A 25294-nucleotide genomic window follows, 5' to 3' on the forward strand; every position below is an offset into this window, starting at 1 on the left:
ATTTCCTTGGTATATTATTTGTAAAAGGCAAAGTGGCTAGCTATCGTCAGTCTTATGAAAAAGGGTGTTTGAACTGTATAGCATTTAATAGCGGGTTGGTTGCTAGTAGGATCACCATGTTCTTAATGGACTCGTAGTAGCAAGGAACCAAAAGAAGAAGAAGAAGAAGAATACTTTATGAGGATATGTTCTCAAAACAATAGTGTTCCACGCAAATAGTTAGGACATGCCAACTAATATGTATATAATTAGACCTATGGTAATAGAAATTAGCTGTCATAATAATAACAATATATATAAAGTATTTTTAACAAGGTAAAAAGATTACTTGACTACGCTCTACCAAGCTTCCTCTAATAATGACCTCTTTAACTACTAAAATCTACTTCTTTCCTTTACTCACTTCAATCTTATCTCTCTTTCCTTCTTTTCTAATCCTCGAGAAGTAACGGTAACTAATTTCCATTACACTTATCGTCTCACTTTTGCGCCTGTCCTTTTGTTTATTAACCTTTAGAGTAATAAAATATTCATCTTAAGCGGTAATAAAAATCAGTTGACCATAGCTAGGTGAATACTTTTTCTTGTCCTCCCATAAAAAAAGGTTTAATTTGTTACAAAAGTCAAGAAAACCAAGCATCAGTCTCATATGCTTGGCAATACATCATTTTAATAATCAAGAAAAAAAACCTTTTACCGGGTAATAGCAACTGGACACCAATTATATATATATATTCTGTATAGAAAATATGTAAACACAAGTTTTTTCGCTTGTTGTATATATTGTTTTAATTATTTATAAAGACATAGCTGAGCCCCGTATGTCTTGGGCTACTTGAATAACTCTAGTGTACCCATATTTGTAACTCATAATATCAATTATTCGAAATAGCTCTTCTTGATTTTGTTCACTTTTCCTATAAATATCCTTCATATTTTTTCAATGCATATTATACACAAGACTTTTTCCCTTTTTTTTCTACGATTGTCATTATAACTATGACAGCCTCAGAACTATCATCCGAAATTCTATCACAAATTGCGGAGTATCTATCGACAAAAGACAGGCTTTCTGGCTCTATTACTTGCAAGACATGGAGATACCCGTTTCAAGATTCTCTTTGGAGAGACATACAAGTCGATACAAGACACCCTCTCAAGGATATAAACGACAGAATCAAACCCTACAACAATGCATATACACCATACGGCTTTATGGTACACAGTTTACGCTTTGAAACATACTACGAAATGATTATGGTACAGCAGGATGACTTCATTAGCTACCTACCAGAATTGAAGCATCTCGATTGTAAAACTTGTGATGGCTACTATATGAAGCAATTTAAGACAAAGTCTAAGAAGATATGGATGTCTCTGGAGAGCTTGAAAACCGACTATCATGGGCCTGAAATGTGGTCAATAATAGAGCCCGATATTGGTGTCTTAATAATGTGTCCCATGCTCCAGAAACTTGAATTCTATAAAGAATTATATTGCAGTCCAAAAACCTTTAGCTTACCAGACTTTGACAGTATACACCAAACGCTAAAGCAGCTGTCCCACTTCAATGCTAGTTTCCGTCCTGATCCTGACGACTCATATACAGACGACGAGATCATAGATACTCCGCCAGCAATCACCATGGCAACCCTTGATATAATGATTTATAAATTCTCCCCTCGGTGGCTGTATTACGTTAGCTACAAATATCCAAACTTGCGATCCCTGAAATTGGATATCTCAAATTCATTTCATGGGTGGACAGACCATACCCTGATGGAAAGAATAGCATACACATATCCCTGTCATGCAAAAGGCCTCCAACACTTGGAAACACTAGAACTTACAACTCCGAGTATTTCTGACTGGGTTCCTCTTGTTTTTTGGGAATTTATTGATCCATTAAGATCCCCCCTCAAGAACATAAAGTTCAAAGCAGCATATCCCCAGGATGATTCACTATTTTTCGCCCAGTTGTATGCAACGTATATTAAAAGATCTCTAAAATCCTTTTCCGAAACACTCGAGACCCTTTCCATCGAAGGAACAGCATTTTTCGATATTAAATATGGTCCACCACTTGAACTATCTTCTTACGCACCATTCTTGAAGGATCTTTATATCAAATCTTGTGGTATATCAATTAACCTGGAAAACGTATTGGACAAATGTCCAGCCCTGAAACGATTAAGATATTTTGGTGGGCAGCTGCTGATTAATTCCATCACGATAAATCAAGATGAAAAAGACCAACGGCATCACGGGCTGGAAATTCTGGAATTACGGCGGGTCGTTACAAGTGCCGAAGTCTTTAGTCGTCTTTCTTTCAGGTGTAGACGTCTACAATACATGAATTTGAGCTCTTTATTGGTCAGTGGATCTATTTCCAAGAAAACCGGGTGTCTGCTTCTCGATATGCCATACACTTTCTTCAAGGTGGTGCGCCTGGCCCATATCAAATATCGTTCACCTTACAAAAGAATATATGGGGATACTATTATCAGTCTGACTCTCGTGTCCCAATTGAACGATCATCTGTCATTACCATCACTGGCATTACCATCCTCACGAACAGCAACAAATATAGATCTTAAAGAAGTGAATCCAGAATCTCTTGCTGTAGTAACGCACAGAAATATCGCTTGGTTCCACACATTTCTTGATGTTGTATTTGAAACGGATACCAGAATAGGCATCAGACAACTTTCAGAGCAAGAAGCCAGTACTGCAGTCGGATTCTATCAAAGCTTCCAGTCCAATAGAGACAATCAACCAAGAAAGGTAGATATGCCGTTAGATGGGGATAATCTCAAGGAAGATTGGAAAGACAAACTTTGTAGAGGCTATGGAGAATTGAGATGTGGCCAGGTAGAGAAGTACATTCTTCCAAGTGATTCAAAATATGACAAATATTTTTGGAAATACTCGTGTAATAATGTCTTTTTATAAAAATATAAAAAAGAGTAAAGACTCTACATTATACACACATAGATATATATTTGTGTTTGTGTGCAGGGTATGGTAGGGTATTATATATACCGATTCTATCATCTATATGATTTTGTTGCCTGCATAGTACTATTTTTTTAATGAATAATTATGTTTTCTTTTTCTGCTCTGCCTTGGGTTGGATGTTCAATTGACAAACTCAAAACCTCTATTTATTAATCCTTCTCGCTATGCTTTTCTCACATGTTCTATGTTCCTTATAACTTCACGATATATGAATTGTTGCTGCTCACACCTGAAAAATAAAAAATTAATCTTTTTGACTTCTTTCAAATGGTCCTTTCTCTCTCTCTCTCTCTCTCTCTAACTCTAACAAAAGGAGGACGAATAGAAATTAATGAATGAAAATATCTAAATAAACAAAATATACATATTCCATGTTCTATAGTACACTTTATGATTTCACTTTTGTGATACTAATACATTCGAGCTTGTAATAACAAAATATCGTCATAAATCAATAACGTGTAATTTAAGAAAGTTTTTATATAACAGCATTCTTTTTTAAAAGAATTAATTTCATATATGATTTTTTAATAATATGTATGATAATTGAGTACCCATTGTATATACTGTAATAATGCTTATGCTGTTGATTTCTGTGAATCTATTTGTGTAAATTACGGTACAGGTTATTTCCCTTTCCTTCCCTTTCCTTTCCTTCATTTATTCCTTTTTCTTTTCTGTTGAATTTCAAACAACTATAATTTTATAATTGTTTCTGACAATAAATATGCTAGCATCACATCTTCCACCTGAAATTATTTTCCTAATCGCCGATTTTCTTCAGACAAGCGATAGACGATCTTGTGCTCTGACTTGCAAGAAGTGGAGATATGCGTTTCAAGTGTTTCTTTGGTGAAATATACGTGTCGACTCTGCCGATCATTTTGAAGACATTCGCAGTGTCATTGTGAACCCCAAAAACACATCTAGATCTTGTGGCCGATTCGTTCACGGTCTACGTATAGGCGATTGCTGCACTATACTAAACAGGCGACAAGATGAATTTTTTAAATCTATGCCCAACTTGAAGCATCTTAATCTTGGCTGCATGACTTATCAAGAAATGAATAAAAATATGACAAGATCTAACGCTGCGTGGATGTCGTTGGAAAGTCTGAGAATCGAAATCAACTATAATCAAAGAATAAGATTGACACCAGATTTCGTTGAGTTTTTAAAGACAATTAGCAAGCTCCAGAGATTAGAAATATTTACGAGGAATCAATTATGTCTAGTAATCTTTGGCCAGAATGACTTTGATGACTTGCACAAAAATTTGCAACGGCTTTCATCAATAAAGGCATATATCTCTCTCGACTTTTCTGCTACCCTTAAAGATAGCACAGTGCCAGATATCATACCAGCACTTGCATTGACAGCCCTCGATTTAAGGCTAGGTGAATGGAGTCCTCTGTGCATGTATTATTTTTGCTACAAGTACCCAAACTTGCTTACCCTGAAGTTGGATGTCTCGAATTCGTATACCACAGTACATTATAATCAAATTCGAGGAACCGGACCTCCTTTTTATATCAGCCCAGACGCACTTCGACACCTGGACACATTCGAATATATAACTAAAGAGGAAGCACAAAATACACGTATGGATCTATGGGATTTTTTTTCATTCGTTGAAAGCTCCTGTCAGAAAGTTAAATTACAAAAAAAATATTTGGCGGTAGACAAGGATACAGCTATAAAAATTTTATTGAGCGGATGTTCCGGATCTTTTCAGGAACGCTCGAGAGAATTTTGATTGCTGGAGGAACCGATGGTGACAGATCTACTTCAAGCCTAGAGCTTTCCTCTTATTGCCCATTATTGGTGGATATTACTATCATGGACTGCAATGTGTCTATTGATCTTGACAATCTGTTGGACAACTGCGTGGCTCTGAAGCAATTGAGACTCTCTTTGGGTAACCTCTTGATCAACTCAGTCCCAACAGAACTAGAACAGCAACAACAGCATGGACTACGCATATTGAAACTAAATGGAGTTAATACAAGCTCGGATATATTCAGTCGCCTCTCCTTCAGGTGCAGACGTCTGGAGTACATGAGCTTGGTCTCCACTTATGCGAAAGGACCTATTTCTGAGAAAACAGGGTGCTTGCTACTTGATATGTCCTATACGTTCTTCAAGATATTACTTTTCGGCAATGTCACATACTGCTCATCTGATGAGTATGGGAATGAGAAATCTGTTATCAGTGTTTCGCTTTTATCACAGCTAAACAAGCCTATACAATCAAACGACAAAAAGGAAGAAGGGAAAGGAGATTCAGTATCTAATGTAACAAATCATCGTAACCTTCACCACATCGCTTGGTTTTACAACTGTCGTTATAATACATATAGCTGGGACAGAACAAAGGGTATCGTACAGCTTTCAGAGGAAACTGTTGATACTTTTGTGGAATACTTTCAAAATTTCCAGTCAAATAAGATATCAGAAGACCTGGGATTAGGTGGATTAGGAGGTAATCCTATTATGAATGAGTCATGGAAATTAGATCTATATAAGGGGTATGGTGAATTTAGATGTGGAAACATAGACAAGTATATTGTATATGGAGTTACAGATGATAACGAAGTGGATTGGGATAAGCTGTACGATAACCTTTCTTAAAAAAAAACAATAAATAAAAGAGAAAGAGAAAGAATATCTTGTGAAAGTAATTAATTGTTTGTGCATTTGCGTATTGTCAAATATCATTGAGTACTTGATTTGTCTTATGTGTATAAAAAGAAGAAAAGATTTTGGTACAATGTATATAAGCTGTTTGTGAACAAGCATTAATAACTATAATGTCTTTCGGACACACCAAAAGTGTATAGGTCAGCCCTCTACACTAAATAGTTAATTAGATTACATGTTTGAAATCTATGCTTAGAATTCATTTGTTGTTGCATATATATAAAGATTTAGGGCTAATATGATATTTAATCAATCATACAATCAATCAACAGTGCCTACGCTTTTTTTTTCTACAACAGTTGATGTGGACAGACTACAAAGAAAAAAGGGAAAAAAATGCTATAATTTAGTCCAAGCAAATGTTAGGTAATTTCATTATCTAGTTAAGAGTTTATTTGATTTTTCCAAAATGTAATTACTAGCCAATAATAGTAGGTATACAACATAGCACATTATATAAGATACATAATTTGAACGTTTATGCAGATTCTCAGTGTATGAAAGAATTATCAAGATAATTATATTGAAGTATTCTCTAGTGTTCTCAGTATATTATCTAAAAAAAACTAAAATCAGCTTAAATTTCAAATATAGGAATGTTAGCTATTGTTAGGATATTAATAGAAAAGTAAAGACTAATAAATAGTTGGTATTCTGGTAAGAGTTAATCATTTATCTAAGTAAGAAAATAGTAGAGACCTTGAACACATCATATAAAATTCATTTAGATAAAGATTTTGATCTTAAAGAGAAGTAGTATGTTTCAAAATTGTATTTGTTTTAAGTGATATAAAAGATTATATAAACTTCGAAAGCCAATTATCTTTTGGTACTTTATGTTGTTAAACTAATAATAGTATAAAACTTGAAACAAAGAATGAATTGTGTTTTTAAGTAAATAGTTAAAGAAGCTCATATTATCTTAATATTAGCTGTTTTTTTTAATTTGCACAAGCATCCTATGTATACAAATATTAATCAACAGTTTTTAGTTGTGATGTCTAGAAAATTAATCCGTTATTATAACTTTATAGAAAAAAGTAACAAACTTTGAATTGAACTAATTACATAATTTTATTTTTAAGGATTTAGTAAGTTAATATAACTGATATAGTATTTCGGATACAAAACAATAGAAAAGTAATAAATTTGATAATAAAAATGTATAGAAATACTTTGGGATCATATATAAGTTATTCTTTATTCATAAATAAAATAAAAACATCTCTTTTTATAAGAAAATACAATCTGTTCTTATTATTATGTCTTAGTTTCTTAAGGCTTTCTTCCTTTACTGTGTTTGGTTATTTAAATCATATTTACTACTTAACTAGTGTCAGTATTATAAGCATGACATCAAGTCATAAATCATACTTCTTTAGCTCTTTGATATTATTTTCTCTTTTATACTAGAGCTTTATAACTTTCTAGTAAATTAGCTCTATGTAACTCTGATACAGTTTATCTGGTAGTATGATATAATTATCTTAACAACCTTTAAGACATTATCTACAGCTGTAACTGTAATAATTATTGGCCTGATTACTTAATTGCTTATATATATATTATATGCTAACAAGATGATTGCTACTAAGCTATCTCAATATGAATATATTCTTGTATGTAATAAATGCAATAGCTGAGTGTCTAGATTATCACACTTCACATATTGTATGTAAATAAATTTACTTAATATTTCTAACTTCATAAACTTCATATAGAACATCAAAAAGGAGTTTTTATGCTACAGTTAATGCTTAAAAAGATATTACTGTACATAAAAAAGTATTGCATTTAACTATCTTCAGATCTTACAGATTTGTCGTTTTCAGTCTAGATTGTTTATCCAATACTATAACTCAGCCAAAATTGGTCAAACCCACTGGGAATCGTAAACGAAGATAAAAGAATAAAAAGAGGATAAAAAGATAGATAACTTTTATTGAATGAAATAACGCTCTCTTTTATATCTTTTCTAAACCTACCCAGCCATTATAAATGTCTGTTTCGGTTTCTATTCTAATTTTGTTAAGCCATATGCTTTCTAATTCTTTTGTGAGCAAAAGGAAATTACTTCGATCGTCGTTCTAAAAAGAGAATTCTGTGTAATTGTCATCCTGATTGGCTGACAAGACTTTGGGCACGACAACATTACAAATGTCCGGAAAAAGCAAAAAGTGATTTCTGCCAGACTTGAACTGGCGACCGTCTGTGTGTTAGACAGACGTGATAACCAACTACACCAAGAAACCCTGGGTTGTCACGTCTACTCTCAATTCGTTTGTATCGCCAGTTTATTCGTCCACAATTTGAGTATGGCCTGGCAATATCCTGCTTCAACATCAAACAAGTTGCTGTGCTTGAAAAGGCCCAGAACACATGCTTACGCATGATTTTTGGAGGTCACTCCACATCTTCTACATCTGTTTTCCGTCACCTTGGGAATCTTCCTAGCATGAGGGAGAGGATCTTGACTCTTGGTTTCAAGTTTGTATATCGTGCTTTCTGGTTGCCTGATGAGGCTCTGTTTACTCTTCTTCAACCTGTTCTTACAAACCCAGCACACCAATGGTTTAAGCTTTTAGCTAATCCCATTTGGTTGTCTCTCTCCAATCGTCAGAATGCTGATTCTAAAGCTTGCAAGCATGCCATTCGTTCATTTTTGAACCAGGGCCTCTTCTTGCAACGCTCTCAACAAATACTTCTCTCTGCTTGCCGTCCTTCTCTTGGTGTTGACCCTATTCTCTGGCTTCCCATGACTAACTATGAACGTAGTAGATTCATACGTTGGCGTATGGGGTGGCTTCCTGGACGTCCTCAACCTTGTTCCTGTGGATTGCATACCACCAGCCGTCATCATGTCATTGAGTGCACTGGAGCTGCAATTCGTCTCCATCTCTATTCTACAGTACAACCCAATCCAATTGATTATGTACTCAATATGCTGCCTCTGAAGAAACCTAAAAACAACAAGAACAATGCCTTCTGGATCTTTACTTGGCCAATTCTTTGTAGAATAATGTTGGACATAGAACAGATCTGTCTCCCTGGGGTTGATCTTGCTGATCATGCTGCAACAGACAGAGGACAACTCTTCTTGAACTGGCTACCCAAATGAGACTGGCCATCTCCTTTTGTTTTTAGTTTAGATCTGTATTAGTCTTAGTTTCCATTTATTGCATGAATTTCATGCATGCTTCATATTTTATCCTTATCTCCCTTTTTTTGTATCCCCTAGCTTAGTTTCCCTTTCTAGTTTTTCCCATTTTCCCCCTTGGGTTTTTTTCCTTTCTATTATTCTTTTTTGTACTCTTAAAGGCGGGCAATAGCTCTATAGTGCGTGTGCCCACTAGCCTTTCAATAAAAATCTTTTACCTACACCAAGAAACCATTGATTGTCATAGTTGTTTTTATATATTTACCAATTTTCATTTTTTTTTAATTGACTTTTTTTCAAATTGTTGGAATCATCATTGCAATCATCTTCACATCTGCGCCGAAATCACTCAAGATTGTCAGCATCTCCAACTACATCTCAATTGCCTGTACCTCTGTTATTGTCTCCAGCTCTTTTCTCCTTCTCTGAAGGTGGTTCTGGTGTTTTACCATCAACTTCGCACTTTTTTGTCCCAGTTTCAGACCTTTCTTTTTCTGCTTTGCCTGCTCCTGGTTCCCACGAAATTTTTTTTCAAGCTCCTCCAACAATGATTGGTTCCCAAAAACAGGTGATTAATTCCACTGGCCGCCCTACTCCCACTGCTCTCATTTTGTCTGGCCTCAAGGCAGACTTTAAAAAATTGCACAATGTTTTGTCTTGTTCACGTTGCCAGACTACAGGCAAAATTGTTTCCAATGGGTCTACTTCTCGTACTGGTAGCCCACAGTTTAAATGCAAATGTGGTGCAACATTTACTGCTTCATCCATGCAATCTTTGATCAATGCAGTCCAACACAAAATTCCTGAAGTTTGTTCTGCAAGTAAGCCTGTTGTGTCCCCTTCTGTTTCCATCTTGGGTCATAGTATTTCCATGGCAGATATCCATGAAATTGAATCTGATGTTGCACCTGTTCTTCCAACTGTAATGCCCACTCTTCAGGATATTTGGGACCGTTTCCAGGCTTATGATGAACGTCTTTCTGCATTGGAGGCTGTTCAAAAAGAGAATATTGAGTTGCATAAGGCTCTTGCTACTGCAAACGCCACTATTGCACGTTTGACAAAGGAGAATGTTGATTTTTCTGTTGGTGCTGCAGCATCCAAATATGCTACTATTGCTGCCTCTGTTCCAGTTGTTTCTCAGGCTGATTTTCCATCACTTCCTGCATCCCCGACCCATCATTCCACTGAACCCACCAAGACTTTCGTTTCTAAAACACCACGTAAAAGGGCTCCAACTGCTAGGGCCATTGCTGCTGTTGTTCGTGGCATGACAATTAAAGAAAATGCTGATCAGGGGTTTCAAATTGTTTATGTACCTAATGCTATCCGTCTCCCCATTAGTACTCAACGTCAACGTCTTAGGAAATTAAAGATAGACAATGCACGTGTGCTGGATCTCCACTATCCTGATCGTAAGGTGATGGGAATGCTTGTACATAATGAGTATGCTCCTGAGCTCAAGACTATCTTGGCGAGTTATGGTGTTACTACTTTGGATAACTTTGATCCTCTGGACCCTGTTCACCTCCGTGACCCAGCTCTGGCCTCTCTTTCACTTGATGATAGGGCAACAAAAGCTATACATGTTCACAATGAGCGTATGCTACGTGCCATTGAATTCATTAGGGCTCCTGTCAAGTTTGCTGTTGCACGTTCCTTTTGCTCTCAGGGATGGATTAGTGATGACCAACTAGCTGAGATGGTTCCCCCACGACCCACCAAAAAAGACTTGGACATCTCTATACATACTGCCAGCATCACCATCCCTTCATTCTCTGATCTATGAATCCAGTAACAATTACATTATGGAATGCAAATGGTCTTGCAAAACAGACCATACCTACGATCCTTTCATACGCTCCACTTACTTCCCTTCTTTTTATCACTGAAACGTGGCTTTTGTCCCCCCATCGTTATCCTACTTCTTGGCAGCAGTACCATACCTATGGTCAGTCTGTCCCCAATGCTAGCCGTGGCTGCATGGGTATTTCTCTTCTTGTAAATCCTTCTTTCCCTTACCCCATTTCTATTGTTCCTTCTTCTTCTCCTTATGTTCTTTCTTGTATTGTATTTGATTTTCTTATTCATTGCATTTATCTTCCCCCTTCTCTTTCTGATGACGATGCAATTTCTATTCTTTATGACCTCCCCCTCTCTTCTTCTTCTATTCCTTCTTCTAACACTATTTTTTGTGGTGATTTTAATTCACGTATGGGATCCTTTCTTGGTGACCATGCTATCACTTCGCGAGGAACTTCTTTTCTTCAGTGGATCCAGGCAACTGGTCTCACTTGTTGGAATGAATTACTTGCATTTGGTATTCCTACCTTTCTTTCTGGTGGCTCTGGTACCTCACGTTCCAGTGTCATTGATTTATTTCTTTCTACGTCCCCCCTTCTCAATCCTTCTATGCAAATTCGTTCTGATCTTTCTTTAGGCTCTGATCACAAAATGGTCAACCTCACTTTCACTCCCTATGTTTCACCTCCCCCTCCCCCTACTAATCATCCGCGCCTACTTTGGAATCTTTCCAAGCTTGCTCAGCCTGACACTCTCAAGATCTACATTGATACAGCTTCTGGGTCATTGGACAATCTGACAGAGCAGTTCAGTGCTTTCCTTTCTTCTTCTTCTCCTCCTCCTGTAGATTCTCTGTGCTCTGCTTTTGCTCAAGCTATCTATGATGCTCTGGACACTGCTGTTGGTCGTCGTACACCATGTACCATGCAAAAGTACTGGTTCTGGTCAGTGGACCTTCAAGAAGCAATGGATCTGAGAGAACGCAGCTACCAACGCTGGCGTCATTCTAGTGGTTTGCAGAAGGCTATATGCTGGATGCGCCATCAGGATGCATGTCATGCTGTTAGGTTATCAGTCCAGCGTCGTCGACGTGAAACATGGAAAGAATTCTGCAACAAATTGGCAACACAAGACTTTGCAAAGACCACAGCAACAATGAAACGTATTAAAAGCCATCGTCAAACCAGTCCTGTCTTTGTGGATCCGGGTGGACCTCAAGTAGCTGCTAACAAAATGGCTGATCATCTTCAACAGATTTTCTCAGGTCAATTTCTTCCTGCACGCCGCCCTCCAGACCAGACAGTGATGATTTCATCACCAATTGCAATTGATGAATCGTGTCCTTTTACTCATCTTTCTGTAGAGAGTGCAATTCTCAAGCTTCCTACACGCAAGGCTCCTGGTGTTGACCATCTTCGTGCTGAAATGCTTCACCCAATTGTTAAGCAAGTCTCTCCTGTTCTTTGTCTTTTGTTCCAGCTTTGTTGGCAATGGGGTTCTGCACCTCTTGCATGGCGTACTGCACAAATTGTCCCCATCTTTAAAAAGGGTGATACTCATGACCCTGCTAACTATCGTCCCATTAGCTTAACGTCTATCCTGAGAAAAGCCATGGAATATTGTCTACAGTTTCCTCTTGAAGATGTGTCTCCAACAATTGACATTGCACAGGGTGGATTCCAACATCAACGTAGCTCCCTTGATCAAGTTCTTTGTCTCCATGAGATGGTCCGTTGTCACACAGCTCTATTCAAAGCACCACCAGTCTTGGCTTTTCTTGATATCAAGTCTGCATATGTCACTGTTGATCGTTCTGTAGTATGGACATCGTTACGTCCTCTTGCCTCTGATGCTATGTTAGCTTTGTTACAAAGTCTTTTTGACAATGTTCAAGTTGAGGTGTTGCTTTCTGGTGCAACATCCAGATCATTCCAACCATTGACTGGCGTTATGCAAGGATCTGTGCTTTCTCCCCACCTTTATTCCGTGTACATAAATTCTCTACCAGTTGCTCTTCGTGCTGCAGGGGAACTTTGTAACACAGTATTTAATCAGACTGCTGCCACAAGACTCAATGATCAATTAGTCAATTCACTACTTTTTGCTGACGATGTTGCCATCATTGCTACACCAGAAGCTATGCCTGTCATTCTGAATTCTGCTGAACAACATTCTCAAGAGCTAGGATATCGTTGGAGTCCCACCAAGTGCATGATCCTTCACCATTCTTGTTCTCTTTCTCCTTTGTCATTCTCTCTCTACAATGTGCCTATTCCTCATGCTCATTCGTTTCCTTACCTTGGTGTTCCCTTCTCAGCAAAGGGGACTATTGATCCATCTCTTCTCATCTCTCGTAATTGTGTCTCTGCTATCAACAGCATGCGTGCTCTTCAATCACTTGGTGTCAATCATACTGGGTTGTCACGTCTACTCTCAATTCGTTTGTATCGCCAGTTTATTCGTCCACAATTTGAGTATGGCCTGGCAATATCCTGCTTCAACATCAAACAAGTTGCTGTGCTTGAAAAGGCCCAGAACACATGCTTACGCATGATTTTTGGAGGTCACTCCACATCTTCTACATCTGTTTTCCGTCACCTTGGGAATCTTCCTAGCATGAGGGAGAGGATCTTGACTCTTGGTTTCAAGTTTGTATATCGTGCTTTCTGGTTGCCTGATGAGGCTCTGTTTACTCTTCTTCAACCTGTTCTTACAAACCCAGCACACCAATGGTTTAAGCTTTTAGCTAATCCTATTTGGTTGTCTCTCTCCAATCGTCAGAATGCTGATTCTAAAGCTTGCAAGCATGCCATTCGTTCATTTTTGAACCAGGGCCTCTTCTTGCAACGCTCTCAACAAATACTTCTCTCTGCTTGCCGTCCTTCTCTTGGTGTTGACCCTATTCTCTGGCTTCCCATGACTAACTATGAACGTAGTAGATTCATACGTTGGCGTATGGGGTGGCTTCCTGGACGTCCTCAACCTTGTTCCTGTGGATTGCATACCACCAGCCGTCATCATGTCATTGAGTGCACTGGAGCTGCAATTCGTCTCCATCTCTATTCTACAGTACAACCCAATCCAATTGATTATGTACTCAATATGCTGCCTCTGAAGAAACCTAAAAACAACAAGAACAATGCCTTCTGGATCTTTACTTGGCCAATTCTTTGTAGAATAATGTTGGACATAGAACAGATCTGTCTCTCTGGGGTTGATCTTGCTGATCATGCTGTAACAGACAGAGAACAACTCTTCTTGAACTGGCTACCCAAATGAGACTGGCTGTTGTGAATGAGTATTGATTACTGCTGAATCTGAGAGTAAGACTGAAGGATAAAATAATATCCTCAGCTATTCCAGTCAAACGGATCTCCCTTTATGATATTATCTAATACACAGATCATCATACACATAATTGATTATTTATTATTATCACCATGACATGGAATATACAAATACATATACATTATATATATGGCATCATTATATTTCATCTACATATTTCTTTTATTATACAAATACTTAATTGAGAGACTACAACTACAACTATCTAATATTATGAAACATTACCCGAGTATCTGGGTCGGAATACTAAAATATTACCAATAGCATAAATGCTCTTCTTTACCAAAACTCTTGGACTGATCTGACTGGAGAAGTATCATATCAATTGGTCTTTCCGGATCTTTCCAGAAGAACAATACTCCTGGAATATGACTCATCGTGATAAAGATTACTTAAGCACACACTGAATTACAAATTAGAAAAACATATAAATATCAGTAGATAGTTCCGTGTAGAAAGACAATCGAATTTTATCATTCTTTACTTTTCTTTTGAAATAAACAACCTACACAAGTTCTCACAAATTCTTTCGTCTATATTATATTTTGCTTTATTTTCTCCCCACAACACTGGCCATCTCCTTTTATTTTTAGTTTAGATCTGTATTAGTTTTAGTTTCCATTTATTGCATGAATTTCATGCATGCTTCATATTTTATCCTTATCTCCCTTTTTTTGTATCCCCTAGTTTAGTTTCCCTTTCTAGTTTTTCCCATTTTCCCCCTTGGGTTTTTTTCCTTTCTATTATTCTTTTTTGTACTCTTAAAGGCGGGCAATAGCTCTATAGTGCGTGTGCCCACTAGCCTTTTAATAAAAATCTTTTACCTACACCAAGAAACCATTTACACTACTGTAGATTTGCGTTAAGCCTATAAATCAATGGTTAGACAATATAAAAACAGGCAAAGAAGTATACTTGATAATAAAGAAGTATACTTAAAGAAGTACAATAAAACAGGCAAAATAATATAGTAGATAAAAGATGATTTTATTATGAATAATTGCTATTGATATTTATACTAATTATTTAAAATGTTTGTCTTGAGATCTTATTCGATATGATACCTCATTTGTAAGAATATTAATTTGAATTATTATTTCTACTATATAAGAATGTAAGTGAGGGTCAAAGTAATTAATTATAAAAAAGAGATTTGTTTGCCCTTTTCTCTTTTTTGAACAATTGATTTGAATTTCTTCTTTTGTTTAAGCTCTGGCTTGCCAGCTATGACACTACCCATAGGTACCATATAATAAAGTACACTAAAGCTTCTATTTGTCTTCATCTTTTTTTAACTGTCACTGCAAAAAAATGTCCAATTTCTATACGTAATGATATGTAAAATTTGGTAGACAGAAAACCCAAATTTGTAGTGCAGAATTTTTTTTTGTAGAATAAGCATTGCATTTTTTTAAAACAATTCTATTGGTCATAGAGCACCAAGTAGTATAAAAAAATACAATAATAAATTTAAATTGAATAAAATAAACTGTACCTGAGTATATATTTATCTTCTTTACTATTTAAAGAATCATATTCTTTTAATAATTATTAAGCAATGACACCAACCTGTAAATCAAATAAAACAAAAGAATGCAAGATAAGATTTGGAGGATCAAATACAGTGTCTGTACAGATATTTAATTTTCATAAAAGAAGAAACAATACTAGAATGAACATCTTTCATAATAGATGTAAGGAATTTTCTTTTATGTTTTAATTATATTTATATTTATATTTTTGATTTAATAACAAATATAATATAGTAATTATTAAGAGACTAGTCGAAACTACTATAAGCTATATTTCTAAAGTTATCAACAATGATGAACAGAACTTGGTGGCCATAGACAATGATTATGATATGAATTATGACTTTGATAGTAAAAATATATATTTTTATTTTTACTTTTATTTGCTCTAACTTCTTTTATAGTTCTGGTAGAAATGGACAACAGTATAGAAGTAGACATGGAGACACAAAAGCCTATTTGAGCCTTACCTCTCTCAGAATCTGATACTATTTTTGGTTATAAGAATGAAAAATTTAACTCTGATCTTGATTCTGATGAGTGTGAAAACAATTCCAGTGAGAATGATATGCTTGATAGTGAAGGTTTGCACACTTTCAAAATAGATATTGGGTTCTACTATATATAATAATAGAAACTAATTTTTTTTAAAAAAGATAACTTTCCTGAATTCCACTCAGAATTGAGTTTTATCCATTGTTTTATCATACAGGTCCTTACACTCTTTATATTCTTGTATGTCGTCAATAAAGATGTCATTCTTTTCATTGCCATCAGAAACAAAATACTTGAGCTTTTCAGAGATCTATTCTATCTTCTAGTTAACATCTCTAGTCCCAAAAGCATGATAGGATTCAATACCTTTACAGATGGTATAAAGAAATACATTTCTTGTAGCAAATGTCACAGCATATATGAGAATGATGAATCAATACCTGCTTCTGTCTTTTTGATAAATTTGGGAATAACTCAATGTGTGGTAATAGTTTGTTTAAGTTGGAAAATCAGTTATCCATTTCAAAAAGAATATATGTGTATCACTCTGTTCAGAATTCGATCAAAACTCTCTTTTCTTAGCCTGATTTTGAAACTCAAATCAACTCATAGAACTGTAGCCCAAAGGCTAAGAATACTATGTTCAATATATATGATGGCTTAATGTGGAAAGATTTGAAAGACACTAATAAAATTATCTTTATTCATAGCAACTGCTCACTGATATTAACCTTAAACATTGACTGGTTCCAGCCATTCAACCGTGTGACATATTCATGTGGTGCAATTTACCTGGCTGTAAACAATCTTTCTCGAAGTGTAAGATTCAAGAAAGAAAATGTCATTCTCATTGAGTTAATGCCAGATCCAAAAGAAGCAAAAACATCCGAGATAAATTTATACCTCAGACCTCTGGCTGATAAATTAGAAAAGTTATACAAGAGAGTCAGAGTCCAGACATATCAATGCCCAAATGATACCACCATTTGTGCTGCTCTGTTTATGGTTGTCTGCAACATTTCTACTGCACGAAAAGTGTGTGGATTCATGTCCCATATCAGTACAAACACATGTCACAAATGTAATTGCCAATTCTCCCAATTAGCTGGAACGAGCTCTGTCGATTATTCTGGATTTGATTTCTCAAAGTAGCTTATTCGCACTAAGAATAATAATTGTAAGAATGTTGAGGTCTGGGGGAATACAACCACTGAAGCTGAGAGACATTATCTTGAAGTTGAAAATGATATTTGCTGGTCCAAACTGCATTGTTTCCAGTACTTTGACGTTGTTTGCTACACAATCATTGATCCAATGCACAATCTCTTCTTAGGCACATGTGGTGATCCAGACACTTGGTTGTTGGATTTATTACATCTAAGAACATATTCCTATTATTATAGTAAAGCAGCTATCATTACAAGAACAAATGAATAATTTATTTATTTTACTTATGGTAAATCAATAAGACCAATAATTAATTACAGTAAGTACTGTAATTATGACAGCTCAGTAAGCACTGAGTTAATATGAGAACACTGCAATTAGATTAAATTATAAACATAGCAGTACCAGCTCTCTAATATCTAAATGAACTCAGACTTAAGAAATTAAGATGTGACTGACAAAGCAGATCGTGTTTTGATATAAAAAGAACAACTTTGTATTCTTTAATAAAGAGAACCTATATACAGTCTCAAAGTATTCTTATATACGTCTCAATCTTTTTACCATTGATTTTATTTTATAAAACTTCACAGGATGTTTTTTGTAAATATCTGCCATTTCATTACCAAATCAAATGTTTTGGAAGATGATATATAGTCAGCACACATAGCACTTGAGAAGTTTGTTAAAGATTGTGAAAAGCTGTATAGTAAGGATCTGTTATCTCCAAACATGTATCTCTATCTTCATCTTCGCAATATAATCAAGGATTTTGGGTCTGTTTATGGGTACTAGCTCTTTAGTTTCGAGCAATACAATAGCATCCTAAAGAATATCAATACAAACAGAAGAAGCGGCTTTGAAATGACATACATGAAAAAATTTGTTGAAGATACCTGTAAAGGCAATTTTGTTTGCAATTTCTTGAAGATATCTAGTCTATTCAATTTCTCTGACATCTTCAATAAATTGGTAACTGGTTATAGTTCTGCTGATTCTACAACTAGCATCGCCTTGTACAATTAGTTCTCTGTATCAGACTTTCTTGATGCTACTGAAAATCTGAACTTATCAATTTGTGGTAATGAGCCTTTGCTGCCATCAGCACTGTCCTTGCAAAAAAAAAGCATATGAGATGATGCCAAGACAGGAGTATGATTGTTTGGTAGGATATTACTAACACAAGAAAGCTCTTCAACCTTTCTCCACCTAGGTTACTGACACCCTCTACGCAAACCAATGACATCTTCACACAGTTTGTCTTGCGTATAGCATCCATAATAAAGATATCGGAGAAACGTCGAGCTCTCTTGATTATTATATTATTTGTAAAAAATATATGTGTAAGTCTATTTCTCTCATTAAACTCATAGAGAATAGAAAATCACTTTGCTTCCATTGTTCTGATGAGCTCAGTAGCACCATGGGCAAACTTCTTATTACCATGAGTAGCACTGTACTTGAGATTATTGATATTGCTGATCCTCAGCTTTCTCATTCCTGTCCCCTTATCACTTGTTGCCTTCTGAACATCACGGGTGTTGTAAATGAGTATTGACTACTGCTGTAATTGAGAATAAGTCTGAAGGAAATAATATAAGGCCTCAGCTATTCCAGTCAAAGGTGTCTACCAATTACTTTATTATTTAACACACAGGTTTAGCATGCTTGATAGTGATTATATTTCATATGATGATATCACCATAATATGGGATACATCAGTGGATTATTATAAGCATAATTATAACTCATAAACACATTTACTTTCGATGTTAATACTTCATTGGGACTACACACATTTATATAATTAATCATACATTAATTATCCCAAGATCACGTTGCTCTGATTAAGGCTCAGATAGGATCGATTACCTGACCCCAGTCATATAATTTTCCCGATCCAAAATAATATAAATAGCAGTAGTAGTTCAGTGTAGGAACCTCATCAAACTTTGATACCAAATCTTTCTCAATAAACAAATCCTATACAAGTTCTCACGAATCTTTGTTTCTTATCTCAAATCTTCAATTCTTCGTCTTAAAAACTTCTTCAACTTCAACCACCACAACAACGGGACTTGGCGTGATTCTCCAATATTGTCTTTGCAATAGTGGCATCTTCAGCAGGCAAAAGAGACATTCTTCCTTGGTGAGAAGAAGCCAAATTCTTAGGGGTGACAGGATGGCTGTGGCAATGTTCGTTTTCCCCATAGGCGGGCAAAGGAAGATATTTTTTGCTCTTCTTCTTATAAGAAAATCTTAAGAGATAGGGGCATTCAGTAAGAGAAGAGTTGTGTGTCTTCTTTCTTTTCTCATCACTTATATTGCGCTTGTCACGATAAACACCAGCCTTTGAACAAGCAATGTGAAGGATAAGGAATTTTCCATTCTTAATCTTAACGGTAAAGTTATTAGAAAGAGCGTAATCATTTACGGCTTGAAGAACACTCTGTGTGGTGATCCAGACACTTGGATGTTGGATTTATCACATATAAGAACATATTCATATTGGGATAGCGTAGTAGCTATTATCTTGTCAGTATAAAATATATATAAACAATTAAGTAATCAGCCCAATAATTATTACAGTTAGTACTGTAGATAATATCTTAAATATTGTTAAGATAATTATATTATACTGCCGAGTAAACTATGTCAGATCGATATGGAGCTAATTTAGTAGGAAGTCCTAAAGCTCTAGTATAAAAGAGAAAAGAATAGCTAAGAGCTAAAGAAGTATGATTTATGACTTGATGTCATAATTGTAACACTGACACTAGTTAAGCAGTAAATACACTCTAATAACCAAATATAGTAAAGGAAGAAAGCCTTAAGAAACTAAGACGTAATGACAAGAGCAGATTGTGTTTTCTTATAAAAAGGAACACTTTTTATTTATGAATAAAGACAACTTATATACAGTCTCAAAGTATTTCTATACGTCTCTATTATCAAATATTTTATTTTTTTATTGTTTTGTATCTGAAATACCACAAAATATACTATATACTAGACAAATAATTTATATAAAAGTAAAAATGATTTTAGTATCAATTATTACAAAATAATATGCTTTATTCTTTCTTTCTTTTCTTTACACAAATCTATTTGAAATCTAGATTCTCTATTTCTCTTGCTCTCATCCTCATCTTTGTTGGCATTGTCATACTTGCTGATAAGTTCTAAAAAGTCTTCATCTCTATAGCTTAACAGTCAGTTGTATAAAATATAACAACTTCTAATCCATATCTCAATCTTTACCATGTTGCACTTGTTTTTTATGATGGTTCATAAGCCTTTCAAAGATTGAAATCTCTCTTTGAGAATTCCAATACAATGCTCAACTTTGATCCATGCATGGATGTGTTTGTAGTTGAATCTCTTATTTTTGGTCAAGATTGTTCTATTCTGCAGCTTCTTGTAAGTGTGGACTATATATCAGCTTGGTGCATATGCTGAATCCCTAAGAAGGCAATGATCCCCTGAAAAGAACTGGCCAGGAGTTCTTCTCAGCTGCAAGTTTGCAAAGATATGAGCATTGTGAAAACATTCTGCCCATCCAGTATAGCAGTAACAAATCATCTTTTTATAATCACATACAATTGTTGCCAAAATACTATAGTAAGACTTCCAGCTGTAGAAGCTCTTACCTTTCCATGTTGACTTATATTCCAACCCAATCAAGATACTGTTCACAAAACCAATGCAAGAAGGGAAGTCTGTCTTGGCTTCAATTCTTTTACTGATAGTACTACATTCTAGCTTATCAAGACAAAACACAGTTCTGCTCTCTAGACACATAATAGTAGTAAGAAACCTTTCAGTATATTGGCAAACTAATCTATCTAAACAATGGAATGCAGTTAAGTATTAAAATACATACATAATATATAATTCTTTCAAGATATTAAGTCTTATTACTGATACATATTGATTATGATATATAATCTATAGAAGTATCATTTCTATATACACCTAACAATTTTAATGTCACTATCATCTGAATAATAGACTTAGTCTGCTTCTTGCAAGGATCACTCCAGAATACCCAGTGCCCCTTGATTATATTCAATATATAATTAAATGAATCTCTGTTTATGTGAAACTCTTGTCCGAACTGATCATTATTCACTTGGCATATGAGCCAATTTACTTTGCTAGGAGCTTGAGAGATATGAACTCTTAAGTAAATATATTGGTTTTCAAATACAATCTTGTACATAACAAGTTCTGGGAAGTTCTTCACAATGTTCAGTAAGGAAATATCAAGAGAAGGCTGTCTTTTTATAAGCTTTTTAAGAATTGCTTCTTTGAGATTTCTAAAAACCACTTGTCTGTCATTTAATATAGATATTTTTGATAAAATATGATGTTTTTAAAAGAGGATATAGAGAGAAAAACAGAGAAAATATAAAAAAACAGAGTCGATTATGCTGAAATATTTTATTTAAAAAAATCAAACAACTATTCAAGCAACTATCTAAATATCTAAGAATTTTGATAGTTGTTTGGAGATAAAATTTATCTATTTTTCAGATTAACAAGAGCCAATGATTTTTTAATATTAAACTTTTAAACCAAAAACAATCAAATATCTAAAACTGCTGAAACACTCTAATAAAATGAACAAAATAATATAATAAATAAAAGATGATTTTATTGCAAATAAATTATTATTAGTTTCTATACTAATTATTTTAAAATATTTATCTGAAGATCTTACTTGATATAATACATTTTCTATAGGAATATTAATTAAATAAGTACTTTTAATATTGTTTTCTTTTTTTTTAAAAAAAAAAAGAAAACAAAGTGCAGACGAGAAGTACGGTGAGACTTTGTTTATTGATAAAAAGAGAAATAATCTTCTACTGCTATTTGCTATATGACTTTATATAGACATTGCATATGTATTTGAGGCAATGATATGAGTATATCATGTGATATCTGTTTTCTTATATCATAGATAATATATTATTAAATTATTACTCACGCTTTTGTTTAAGTGATTAGTGATTTTGACTAAAGTGTGTGACTTTGTTGATATATTCTTTATTTAATAATAGTGTGAGATATATATACTAGCTGCTTCTTCAATATGTCTTTATCTTATTGTCTGTGTGCTCTATTCGAATTGACAATTATGTTGGATACAACAAATATATAAAAATATAAGTAAGAGTTAAAGTAAATTAATTATAAAAAACATTTTTAACTCTATCTTTTGTCTAAGTTCTGGCTGACTAGTTAGAGCATCTTCAGCAGTCCACTTTATATCCACCTTTACATTAAATTTAAATATTTAGCTAAAGTTTGTTCTCCCAGCAGTTCGATTAGATTCACTCTAAATATAAAAGACAGTTCTTTTTCTTTATTTTCCTATTAAATTTAATAGGAAGATAAAATTTATTGATGAAAACACTCTCAAAATTTATTTAAAGAAAAAGATAAATCGAACTGCTGGGAAAATTGACCTTTTCTTTAGCTAAAGTAACGGTGTTTAACTTTAGATAAATTAAAAGTTCTCTCACTGCTGAAGATGCTCTAAACCAACCCTAGCATTTTCATGTAATACACGAAGTATGCCGAAGAAGACCTTTACGTCAGAACTGCCTGAATGTCAGAGGTTTGAAATATGTTCACTCAAAATAAACAAAAAAAAACTCAAAATAGAGATGTATCTTCTTTAATAAAGATGTAAATAATTAAGTAGCTTATGCAAAGAAGTGCAGCAAAAATTTTATAAAGAGCATCATAGCTTGTTTTGCAGAATACAATAGTTTAGTGAATTCAAAATAATATTTTCTATGTCAATATCTAGACAATTATATATATTGCTGCTTTTAAGTTTTTTCCTACTCTTCTTATACACATCTTTTACAAAGCTATATCTAAAACAATGAATATTATTTAATTCACACCAGAAGTACCCGAAAAAAACTCAAGACTCCAAAAGCTGATAAGAACAGCAAAACTGGCAGAAAGAATGTGTCCTTTAATAACAAAAGAGATCTTGCATTGGATGACGTCTTGTTGGAAAAGCACCCATGGAACCCCAAGCTCAGAAAAAGAGGAGAACTTTGGGAAGACGCAAGAGCTGCAGTCAACAAAGCTGACAAAGATGTTGAAGGCATTTTGCTCAACACTGTCAAAAATCGGCGTAAGCTCCTTATAAGAATATATAAGAAGAAAAAGAATAAAGAAAGACAGTCAAGTAGCAGTAATGAGCTTTTTCCAGAGCTTCATATGCTTGCCGGTGAGATTATCAATTTGATAAGTTAAATATAATATTACATACATTATACAATATCTGTTGTTTAACAAACTTTTTATTACAAAGTGAGGTATTCTGGATTTTTTATGGGTTAGTATCTCAATAATGGGAAAAGTAGATACTGTGAGAGTGTTATTTATTAAAGAGACAAAATAATATTGTTTATATCTGCTACTATTAAAATCCCTGTAATTCAAATCCCTGTTGTGTAATGGTTGGTTTACACTGTATGAGTATGTAGTGTACGTGTGCCTGGTGTGTAACAGTTCTGGAGATTGTTAACTTGCCAGGTTCATTAGCAAGAACGAACCAGTATTTGGTTGTGGGGTCTGTTCTTCACTCAAATGTGGTGTGTATACCACATATACCACAATAGCAACAGAATAAATTAACTTTCTTTAAAGGAAAAATTATGTGTCTTAATAGAAAGACGTGTAAATATAATAAAAGCTTGGAAAGAGAGAGAAAAGAAAGACAAGATAAAAAAATGAATTGAGTCCAAAAAGATAATATGATGAAGAGTTGTCATCCTAAAGTTGCAAGATATTATTTTGGATATATTTACAGCTTCATTTAGTATACTTATATGAAGGAGTTGTTTGAAATGTTACAATACTTATTGTTTACACACACACTCTCTCTATTTCACCTATTCACTTACTTTTTTTGTATTTTATTGATATCGCCAGTGCTAACAATGCGCGACGTTGGAAATAAAGGTTGTAAAAGGAGAGATAGTAGGGGAAGAGTGCAGAAAGGGAGAGAAAACGGCTAACTAACTAAAAGTAACTTCACCAGCTATTCGGGTGGCATGTACAGCCTTGGTGGCAAAATTTTCAGGAAGAAAGAGGGTATTGTCAAAGACTGTAGCCCAATGAGCACACCAAATGGCGTGAGATGTTGTGGAAGCTGCCAAAAGCTGGAGGGACTGGGAGACGGAAGGTGAGAGACTGGTGTGAGTGAGGAGACCAACGGCCTCATAAACAGATCAGGACGGGCACAGTTGTGTGATTAACATATTCTACACCTGAAGCTTGCCAGGGCAGAAAAATACAAAGTGTTGAAGAGTGTCTACTACAGAGTGACAGAGAAGACAGTTGGGACTAGCAAGAAAGGAAGAGGCACGATAAAAAACGAAACCCGCAGTGGGGACCCTTTACCAAAGGATTTTCCACCGCAAAGATCATGTTTTATGAAACATCGTCCACCACCAAAACAATTTTCAAGAAATTTCAGAAGGGGAGAGCGAACTTGACGAGGGAAGCAGGTGCCGACGAAGGGAACCTGTCCGAGCTTTGTGGAGAAGACGGCCATCAATCACGACGAGACACATGATAGACAGGAAGCCATCCACAGGATGAGGAGAGTCTGAGGTAGTGGAGAGGAGGGGAGAGATATACCAAGGCCAAAGGACTATCTTGGAGGCGTCTAGATATCGGAAGAATGCTAGGAGTTGATTCCGGGCATATCGAACATCTTGCTGGGGGATTCGACAGAGACCTCCACGAGAATCGATCATAAAGGCGTGATGAACATAAACACCTTTGAGGTTCCAGTGGGGTATGGCAAAAGGGGGAATGAAGGTCCAGATGGCCTGAAGAGGTAAAGTGAGAGCAGTAGCAGGGGAGAAGCGGACAGACAAAGGAATAATGTGAGATAGAATATGTGCGCTAGCACGTACCTATTCACTTCCATACATACATACATACTTGCTTGTAAGTATGAAATATATCATTTATCTGAAGTTAAACATTGTGAATCAAAAATTAAAAAACTGAAAATATGTTCTTTTTTTTAAAA

At 35.1% G+C, this 25294-nt stretch overlaps 7 protein-coding genes and 1 non-coding gene across 8 annotated transcripts; 5 read left to right on the plus strand and 3 right to left on the minus strand.

Annotated features, from left to right (window-relative positions):
- Positions 1-999: 999 nt before the first annotated feature.
- On the plus strand, positions 1000-5649 carry PHYBLDRAFT_146813 (hypothetical protein; the record flags this gene model as incomplete). Its single annotated transcript, XM_018431730.1, has 3 exons — positions 1000-2932; positions 3909-4619; positions 4754-5649. 3 exons carry the CDS (start codon positions 1000-1002, stop codon positions 5647-5649), a joined length of 3540 nt encoding a protein of 1179 aa, XP_018290668.1.
- Positions 5650-7298: 1649 nt separating this feature from the next.
- On the plus strand, positions 7299-8836 carry PHYBLDRAFT_169751 (hypothetical protein; the record flags this gene model as incomplete). The annotated part of the gene is made up of 3 exons (XM_018436154.1): positions 7299-7337; positions 7527-7609; positions 7966-8836. The coding sequence occupies 3 exons, from the start codon at positions 7299-7301 to the stop codon at positions 8834-8836; spliced, it is 993 nt and encodes a 330-aa protein (XP_018290669.1).
- PHYBLDRAFT_t157 lies at positions 7897-7970 on the minus strand. The gene has a single exon. It is a non-coding gene; the product is annotated as a tRNA-Val (tRNA).
- A 586-nt stretch (positions 8837-9422) lies between the features above and the next one.
- Positions 9423-10664, plus strand: PHYBLDRAFT_169752 (hypothetical protein; the record flags this gene model as incomplete). Its single annotated transcript, XM_018436155.1, has 1 exon — positions 9423-10664. The coding sequence occupies one exon, from the start codon at positions 9423-9425 to the stop codon at positions 10662-10664; it is 1242 nt and encodes a 413-aa protein (XP_018290670.1).
- A 425-nt stretch (positions 10665-11089) lies between these two features.
- Positions 11090-13957, plus strand: PHYBLDRAFT_169753 (hypothetical protein; the record flags this gene model as incomplete). The annotated part of the gene is made up of 2 exons (XM_018436156.1): positions 11090-12173; positions 12996-13957. 2 exons carry the CDS (start codon positions 11090-11092, stop codon positions 13955-13957), a joined length of 2046 nt encoding a protein of 681 aa, XP_018290671.1.
- Positions 13958-16857: 2900 nt separating this feature from the next.
- Positions 16858-17388, plus strand: PHYBLDRAFT_102215 (hypothetical protein; the record flags this gene model as incomplete). Its single annotated transcript, XM_018427686.1, has 2 exons — positions 16858-17172; positions 17206-17388. Coding segments are annotated over 2 exons (498 nt in total), but the record flags the coding sequence as incomplete, so codon positions are not given.
- A 552-nt stretch (positions 17389-17940) lies between these two features.
- On the minus strand, positions 17941-18718 carry PHYBLDRAFT_73360 (hypothetical protein; the record flags this gene model as incomplete). Its single annotated transcript, XM_018442840.1, has 3 exons — positions 17941-18045; positions 18398-18527; positions 18609-18718. 3 exons carry the CDS (start codon positions 18716-18718, stop codon positions 17941-17943), a joined length of 345 nt encoding a protein of 114 aa, XP_018290673.1.
- Positions 18719-19276: 558 nt separating this feature from the next.
- PHYBLDRAFT_146818 (hypothetical protein) lies at positions 19277-25189 on the minus strand (the record flags this gene model as incomplete). Its single annotated transcript, XM_018431731.1, has 6 exons — positions 19277-19669; positions 23140-23388; positions 24285-24470; positions 24522-24568; positions 24746-25088; positions 25184-25189. 6 exons carry the CDS (start codon positions 25187-25189, stop codon positions 19277-19279), a joined length of 1224 nt encoding a protein of 407 aa, XP_018290674.1.
- Between the last annotated feature and the right edge of the window lie 105 nt (positions 25190-25294).

This window comes from Phycomyces blakesleeanus, assembly GCF_001638985.1.
Source record: "Phycomyces blakesleeanus NRRL 1555(-) unplaced genomic scaffold PHYBLscaffold_13, whole genome shotgun sequence".
NCBI lineage: Eukaryota > Fungi > Mucoromycota > Mucoromycetes > Mucorales > Phycomycetaceae > Phycomyces > Phycomyces blakesleeanus.